The sequence below is a fragment of the Bos mutus genome, chromosome 18 (genome assembly GCF_027580195.1).
Source record: "Bos mutus isolate GX-2022 chromosome 18, NWIPB_WYAK_1.1, whole genome shotgun sequence".
NCBI classification, from domain to species: Eukaryota; Metazoa; Chordata; class Mammalia; order Artiodactyla; family Bovidae; genus Bos; species Bos mutus.
This window is the reverse complement of record NC_091634.1, coordinates 36,435,089-36,443,382: the sequence shown is the minus strand read 5'-3', so window position 1 is coordinate 36,443,382 and position 8,294 is coordinate 36,435,089. Positions and strand designations below refer to the sequence as shown.

The 8,294-nt window shown below is 43.8% G+C and overlaps 1 protein-coding gene across 2 annotated transcripts; it reads left to right on the top strand.

Annotated features, from left to right (window-relative positions):
* The first annotated feature begins 1,156 nt into the window (after positions 1-1,156).
* GINS3 (GINS complex subunit 3) lies at positions 1,157-7,978 on the top strand. 2 transcript variants are annotated; one of them, XM_005899903.3, is made up of 3 exons: positions 1,162-1,794; positions 5,848-6,081; positions 6,469-7,978. In XM_005899903.3, exons 1-3 carry the CDS (start codon positions 1,609-1,611, stop codon positions 6,697-6,699), a joined length of 651 nt encoding a protein of 216 aa, XP_005899965.1. In that variant the 5' UTR covers positions 1,162-1,608; the 3' UTR covers positions 6,700-7,978. The 2 variants fall into 2 exon arrangements, with proteins under 2 accessions (XP_014334953.1, XP_005899965.1); XM_014479467.2 differs by lacking the exon at positions 5,848-6,081 and having other exon boundaries at positions 1,157-1,794.
* The last annotated feature ends 316 nt before the right edge of the window (positions 7,979-8,294 follow it).

The window sequence follows — 8,294 nt, the reverse complement described above, 5'->3', positions numbered from 1 at the left end:
AGAGTAGATAAGTTTGAGCAAACTTAGGATTGGGTAGTTGGAATCAGGTTGGTCTCTAATTGTCCAGTATTTGGCCCTGGGGTGATTTAGGGAAGGGGAAATATTGGCTTGGTATGTGGGAGTTAGATAAAGGAAGTGGTTGGGATATGGGCTTTGGATCAGTTGCTTTGTCCATGGAAGGCAAGTTGTTTATTACTCCGGGAATTAGCTCATCCTCAAACGAACAGTTCTTCCCAGGGCCGCAAGGCCCTAAAATGTCATAGCATCGTAAAGTGTAAAATAAAAAACACGATTAATATACATTCCTTTCCCATGAACCCCCTGTTCATAGCTCTAGTTGCCCCAGAAAATGTCCTTTATGAATAAGTTCTGTAGTGCCTCTTTCAACTCTTTGCCACCACCCAGAGCCCTGACTGAGTAACGCCCCCAAGTCTGGTACCATGTAACATGACCCCTCCTTGGTGCTCTCCCCCTGCACCAGTAATGGCCCTGGTCACAGGCAACCACTCTCTAGAGAGGCTGGTCACCTGTGACCAGTGTGACCTGCCTGAAAGAGATGAATTGGGCCGATCAGATTTCCTCTTTTAAGGATTTAAAATGAGAGCCATAAAAAGAGATAGCAAATTGATGTTAAGATGAACTGGGAGGTTCTTCAGTAGCCTCAGGACCCTTGCAAACCATGTGGCTCTGTGTGTAAACCTTTCCTCCCACTGTAATCTATACCCATTCCAAAATACTACAAATAGTCCATAATAATGATCTGGGGCTAGTGCTAGAGTTCTGCTGTGTTTTGAATGTTTCTTTCAAGTACCAGCATTAACAGAGATTCACAGAGACTGACAAAATGTAAACTCAGACTGGATCAGGTCAGTGAGGGAGGGTGCAATGAAGCCCCCAAGTGTGTTGCAAAGTGTTTTAAATTTCATATAAACATTTAAAGGACCACGGTCTAGTGCAAATACATTTTGCAGCTTCAAAGCAATCTCCAGTTTTATTTAAAGTTCTCACCCCGGACTATGCTATGCTATGCTAAGTCACTTCAGTCGTGTCCGACTCTGTGTGACCCCAGAGATGGCAGCACACCAGGCTCCCCCGTCCCTGGGATTCTCCAGGCAAGAACACTGGAGTGGGTTGCCATTTCCTTCTCAATGCATGAAAGTGAAAAGAGAAAGTGAAGTCGCTCAGTCGTGTCCGACTCTTAGCGACCCCATGGACTGCAGCCCACCAGGCTCCTCCATCCATGGGATTTTCCAGGCAAGTGTACTGGAGTGGGGTGCCATTGCCTTCTCCGTCTCACCCCGGACTACACTCCTGAAAAAAACACTTTGGGCGGAGCCAAGTACTGCTCCTCCTCCTCTGGGTCGCGCAGAACCAAATCCGCAGACTTTGTCGATTGCTTCTGTCTGGGCAGACCAGCCTGGATCGACTGCTCCTGTCTGGCCCGTCCGCGGGCGCGGGAAAAGAGCTTGAATCCAATCTGACTGCCGCAGCGACCTCCTCAACCTTCACAATACTGACCAGCCTCAGCCGCCTCCTCCTTTTACATCTCTGACTCCCGGAGGTCTCCCGAATCACGAGAGTGGAAACGAAGACGCTCAAGCCGCCGCCATGTCCGAGGCTTATTTCAGGGTGGAGTCGGGTGCGCTGGGTCCTGAGGAGAATTTTCTTTCCTTGGACGACATTCTGATGTCCCACGAGAAGCTCTCGGTGCGCACGGAGATCCCCATGCCGCGCCTCGGCGCTTTCTTCCTAGACCGGAGCGGAGGGGCCGAGACTGACAATGCTATCCCGGAGGTAAGCCATCCCGTCTGGAAAGACTACAACTCCAAGTAGAACTTGCGGGCTTTGGGGCGCCGCGTAGCCGGGCGCGATGCCCTCTGGGATTTGTAGTTTTACAGTACAGGGAGGCCGAGCCGAGCGCTGAGTCCTGTTCGCTGCGCGCCCCACTCCCACCCCCAAGCCTTCGCGACCCCTATGGAAACTAAATTTATACTGGGTCGTCAGGCTCCCTCCAACACGGATTTCTTTTTTGAAACTATCCAAATTCAGCAATGTGTTTTCACCCGATGTGTGTTGATGCTTAAGGATCGGCGCCTACGGACCAGGGTTCTGATTACTTTTTGCCTTAAAGCAAAACAACAGTTTTGGTTTCCGTAGGAGCAAATGATGTCTGGGAGCTGCAAATTGCTATATTCGTTCCTGAAATGATGATGGCATCAGCAACCAGTTCCTGAGAGCTTTTAGTGCTGGGATCTATTACCCCTTTAGTTCTTTAACAACGCTATAGTCCCATGTTGTTACACGTAAAGAAATTGAAGCCCAGATATGTTGAGTAACTTGGCCAGGGTGCCAGGGTCTTATTGTAAGTGGTGAGCTGGGATTCGAACTTAGAACTGCATGACTTCAAATTCGAGTTTGTCCCAGGAACATGGCTTGTAATGGTTCTTATTTTTAAATATTTATTTGGCTGCGTGGGGGTCTTAGTTGCCACATGCGAACCCTTAGTTTTGGCATGTGGGATCTGGTTCCCTGACCAGGGATGGAACCGGCCCCCGCCCCCCACCCGCATTGGGAGCTTGGAGTCTTAGCCACTAGACCACCAGGAAAGTCCCATAATGGTTATTTTTTAATTTCCTATTTAACCCAAGTTTTGTTTCAGTTCAGTTCAGTCGCTCAGTCGTGTCTGACTCTTTGCGACCCCATGAATTGCAGCGTGCCAGGCCTCCCTGTCCAGCACTAACTCCTGGAGTTCACTCAAACTCATGTTCATCGATTTGGTGATGCCATCCAGCCATCTCATCCTCTGTCATCCCCTTCTCCTCCTGCCCCAATCCCTCTCGGCATCAGAGTCTTTTCCAATGAGCCAACTCTTCGCATGAGGTGGCCAAAGTACTGGAGTTTCAGCTTTAGCATCATTCCTTCCAAAGAACACCCAGGACTGATCTGCTTCAGAATGGACTGGTTGGATCTCCTTGCAGTCCAAGGGACTCTCAAGAGTCTTCTCCAACACTACAGTTCAAAAGCATCAATTCTTCGGCGCTCAGCTTTCTTCACATCTTCACATGTGAGAGTCCACATCTTCACATCTTCACATGTGAGAGTCCAACTCTCACATCCCTACATGACCACTAGAAAAACCATAGCCTTGACCAGATGAACCTTTGTTGGCAAAGTAATGTCTCTGCTTTTGAATATGTTATCTAGGTTGGTCATAACTTTCCTTCCAAGGAGTAAGTGTCTTTTAATTTCATGGCTGCAATCACCATGTACAGTGATTTTGGAGCCCCCCAAAATAAAGTCTGACACTGTTTCCACTGTTTCCCCATGAGGTTGAAGCCAACTTTTTCACTCTTCTCTTTCACTTTCATCAAGAGGCTTTTTTAGTTTCTCTTCACTTGGGCATTTTTGTTTGGTCTGTTTTGAGTTATTTTTATCAAAGTGAGACATATGCAAAGTTTAAAAAGCCAAATAATACCCAAAGATTTATAGAAAAAATTAGGAGGCCCTGCCTTGCTCTCCCTCATGACCTTTCCATTTCCACAGGATCTGTCTTCTTTTTTCATAGTCTCTTCAAAATTCACCTCCATATTTCTAATTAATGTTCTTAAATTTATCTTGAGTTTTTAAACATTTAGACATTATTTTTTGACTTTCCATTAGAGTAGTTAAGTAGTTGGTTCTCTTACACACTGATAAACAGAGGTGTACCATCCATATTTTATTCATATTTCCTTCATTTTTACTTAATGTCCTTTTTCTGTTCCAGGTTCCCATCCAGGACACCAAAGTGCATTTAGTAATTGTGTGTCCTTAGGCTCCTCTTGGCTTTGACAGTTTATCGGACTTTCCTTGTTTTTAATGACCATGAATTTTGTGGAGTGCTGGCGAGGTATTTTGTTGAGAATATTCCTCATTTGGCATTTGTCTGTTGGTTTTCTCATGATTAGACTGTGTTTTGAGGCGGGAGACCATAGAGGTAAAGTGCCATTTTTACCACATCTTAACAAGGGTACATGCCATCAGCATGACTTGTGTTGATAGGAACTTTGATCACTTGAGCTATGTGGGGTTTGTCAGGATTCTTCATTGTAAAGTTACTCTGTTTTCATTGTAAAGTTACTGTTCTCTCTGGAAGGAAGTCATTATGTACAGCTGTACTTAAGGAGAGGGGACTTATGGTCCCCTTCTTTGAGGGCACAATGTCTACATATACTATTTAGGATTCTTCTGCGTGGGAGATTTGTGTAGGAAGGTTTTTACTGACGTATTTCATTTCATTCATAGACACAGGGCTATCAGATTTTCTATTCTAGTTTTACTCTTGGTACATGGTTTTTTCGCCCTGGGAATTTGACTGTTTCACCTAAATTTTCAAATATAGTGGTATAGTGTTGTTCAAAATATCCTTTTACTATCTTTTAAACATCTGTACAACTATAGCTGTGTCCTGCTTTTTATTCTTGATACTGAGAAATTATGATCTCTTTCTTAAGTAGTCTTACTAGGAGTTTATCACTTGTAGCAGTCTTTTAAAAGAACTAAATAATGGCTCTGTCAGCTTTCTCATTTGTACCTTCATTTTTAGGTCATTTAGTTCTTATCTTAATTAGTTCTTTCCTTCTATTTTCTTTGGGCTTAATTTTCTTTGTTCTCTTGCATCCATTCACATTTTGAGATGGGTACCTAGGTCATTGATTTTTCAGCTTTCTTTTTTACATTTTTAGCTGTGCTTTTCCTGTAGCTTTAACTACATTTCACAAGTTTTAATTTGATTTTCTAATTTTCACTGTGAATTCTTCTTTGACTCATGAATTATTGAGAAGACTGGTGCTTAGGTCCAAACATCTGGGGACTTTGCTACATACAGTTTGGATTTTGATTTCTGGCTTAGTTCCACAGTGGCCAAACAACATAGTCTGAATGATTTCAGTTTTCTGAAAGTTAGCATTTGCTGTAAACCGTAGCATAAGATAACCATTTGGTTTGTGCTTGAAAGGGCTTCCCTGTGGCTCAGTGGTAAAAATCCATGTGCCACGGCAAGAGACTCAGGTTCGATTCCTGGGCCAGGAAGATCCCCAGGAGAAGGAAATGGCACCCCATTCCAGTATTATTGCCTGGGAAATCCCATGGACAGAGGAGCCTGGCAGGCTACAGTCCACAGGGTCACAAAAGAGTTGAACATGACTTAGCAACTAAACAACAGCGATGTGCTTGAAAAGTTCGATATTGTGAAGTCATGGTCTGCAGTACATAATATATATGTAAATTAGGTGAAGTTTTTATTTGTTTTGTTTAGATTGTCTATGTTGTTCTTGATTTTTTTGTTTGCTACTTCTCATTTACCAAAAACAGATATGTTAAAATCTCCCATGATGATTACGGATTTGTCATTTTTCCTTTTACTTCTGTTGATTTAGACAGATATTTCTATTTTTCTGATAGATTTAATGACCATTTTATTATCAAAGGTCCCTCTTTATCTCTAGTAATGCTTCTTTCTTTTGGTTACTGTTTGATAACATTTTTTCCATCCTTCTATTTTCTGTTGTCTGCAATTGGATAGTTTTTTTTTACGTTAGTTAGGAAAACCTTCCCTTTGTGTCACATTTTTGTTCTTCACTCTGTTTTTGGTATATAAATGCTTTTTCTCTCTCCATTCCATCATGACATAAAACTTCAGCCCACACAGTTCATTTCTTAAGTCACAACTACATCTTCTGTGTTTGGCAGTCATTCCCCTAGAGAGAACAGGCAGTACTGATATTCATTCATTCTCTCAGGTCACGTGCATAGTAACACATTTACTACGTTACTTGTCTTTAAAACCTACAATGCTGTGTGATACAGGGCACAAAGCTTGAACTCCCTTTGTGGCTGGCAAAGGGACTGTTTGACAACAAGCGGCGGATCCTTTCAGTGGAACTTCCCAAGATCTACCAGGAGGGTTGGAGGACTGTGTTCAGTGCAGACGCCAACGTGGTGGACCTCCACAAAATGGGACCACATTTCTATGGGTTCGGCTCCCAGCTCCTGCATTTTGACAGTCCAGAGAATGCCGACATCTCCCATTCTCTCCTGCAGGCAAGTAATTGACATGAAAACCTATGGCATTGCACATGACTCAGGAGATAGGCGTGCCAGCCACCAGATGTTACTCTTACCCAGGGGAGTGTATGATTTATGCGATCAGTGTATTGTTATTCTAGGTCAGCCTACAGTTAGGCTGTGTTTGCCTATTATATATACATGTAACTATGACTTGTGTGCTGCTCTGCATATTTGCTTGCTAAAAGTTGGAACCAACAGGAAATCCTGGAAATAAGAAAGGGGTATAATGGTTCATCACAGGTGATAGGCAGAGGAGGCTCAAACCTCCTTCTGACTGAGTCCCAAACCAGATTCTTGCCTTTAAGTGTTCAGGGATTTTAAAAAAATGTATCTGATTTCTCTCTGGCACTTCTTCTTCAGACATTTGTTGGACGTTTCCGCCGCATCATGGATTCCTCCCAGAACGCTTACAATGAAGACACGTCAGCACTCGTGGCCCGACTAGATGAGATGGAGAGAGGCTTGTTTCAAACAGGGCAGAAAGGACTGAATGATTTTCAGTGCTGGGAGAAGGGGCAGGCATCTCAGCTCACAGCTTCCAACCTGGTTCAGAACTACGCAAAGAGAAAATTCACTGACATGGAAGACTGAAGGCCAGAAGAACACAGAATTTCTCCCTGTAGACTTATCCCTCCGTGCGTCCTTGATAGGAGCCAAGTTGACCTTGTAAAGGGCCAGAATCATGTCCCATCTTGTGGCTTATTCCCTGTAGCAGTGTCAGGAGTGGTATGATCTGGTGGGGAAATGACATGCTGGGGGTTGTCTCTGGCCCTCTGAGTCTTCCAGGACTGTCCTATCTGCTGACCCACAGCCTAGGCGTCCTTAGCCCAGGAACCCACAGCCAAGGTCCTTGATAAAGAAGGATCATTAACACATCACAGTAGAGTTAGAACCGGGATTCATTGTGCCTGGGAGTTTGGACAGCCTTCGATGTCCAGTTTCACCAGCTCCAAAGGATGGATACAAATGGACCTTCCCTGCCTGTTCGTAAGATGTCCTCTTGAGCTGAACTGCCTCATCTTCCTTGTGGTTGTACAAAGGACAGTACCCCTGGACATGCTGGCTCTCCTTGTAAGTATCTCCTGCCACCTTCCTATGGAGAATTACCCAGTTTCCAAAAACAATTGCCAAGAATAAGGAAGGAAAAGGGGAAAGGCCGATGAATGGCCTGGCTTTTACTAAAAAGAAGACATTGTTTTCCTTTTCTGTGATGAGGGCTTCATACACTGGACTTCACAGAACTCTACAGTCAGCCTAGACGGGAAATGGTTAAACAGCTTGTTTTTGCCTCGGAGATCCTCAGTTACTTCATGCCCTCCCTAGGAAAGCTGTCAGAGAGTCCTTTGGAATTGCAAAGTAGTTATTAAAGGGTGTTAACCAGCCCTTCTTACATTGAGATCAGGACTTCAGTGTTGCTGATTAAGAGCTCTGTTTGAGGAGCTTAGCATGGCAGACGTGAGTGGGCAAGAGACCTCGGTCGTGGTTTTTTCCTCTTCAAGAAATTTTGCAATATGATTATATAGTGGATTCCTGACCAGTTACCAAGAGTCTCTGTAAGCAACCACAAAACTCTTTCCTTGGAGATCAAGGAGGAAACCTCAGCAAGTAGGAAACAGCATCCCTGGGACCCACTGGACCTTTTGAAGGACAGTTACCTCCATGCCATGGCTCCGCTCCCAGCTTCCCACAGTCGGTGAAAATCACCTTTGTCAGTGGAAATCACAGTGGAATTTGGGTCTCCAGATTGTGCAGATGTCTAGATGCAAACTTAGAATGTCAGAAATGTTTTTTAAATGCCTGTTTTAAGATGGAACTGATGTTTTTAAAGGTTGATTTTGGTGCTAAATAAATGATCCACTTTGCACATGAATACGTTCTGTACGAGTGCTATTTCTGGAACTCGAGTACTACAGATGATCCGACAGAGCTCTCAGAGAATTTTGTCTTTGATCATACTTGACAGTAATGCCCAAATAAATCCATGTTTTAGCAACTGCTCTTTTGTTTGCACAATACTCATAAATATGAGAGACATTCCCTATAGGGATGGGCTGTGTCCTAGAGAAGAGGGACTTCCATTGATGTCACAGCATTCACATGTAGCCCAGGCCCCCAGAGATAATTCAGAGTCAGTGAGAAAAGCATATTATTTAATTTTTGAATTCACAGACAGCTTTGTTTGTAAA

What these genes read in the sequence shown, in the direction of transcription:
- GINS3 (XM_005899903.3), top strand. Translation starts at nt 1,609, where the DNA reads ATGTCCGAGGCTTATTTCAGGGTGGAGTCGGGTGCGCTGGGTCCTGAG. An exon ending in CTGACAATGCTATCCCGGAG is followed by an intron (nt 1,795 to 5,847) that starts GTAAGCCATCCC and finishes TGTGTGATACAG; the next exon opens with GGCACAAAGCTTGAACTCCC. An exon ending in TCTCCCATTCTCTCCTGCAG is followed by an intron (nt 6,082 to 6,468) that starts GCAAGTAATTGA and finishes CTTCTTCTTCAG; the next exon opens with ACATTTGTTGGACGTTTCCG.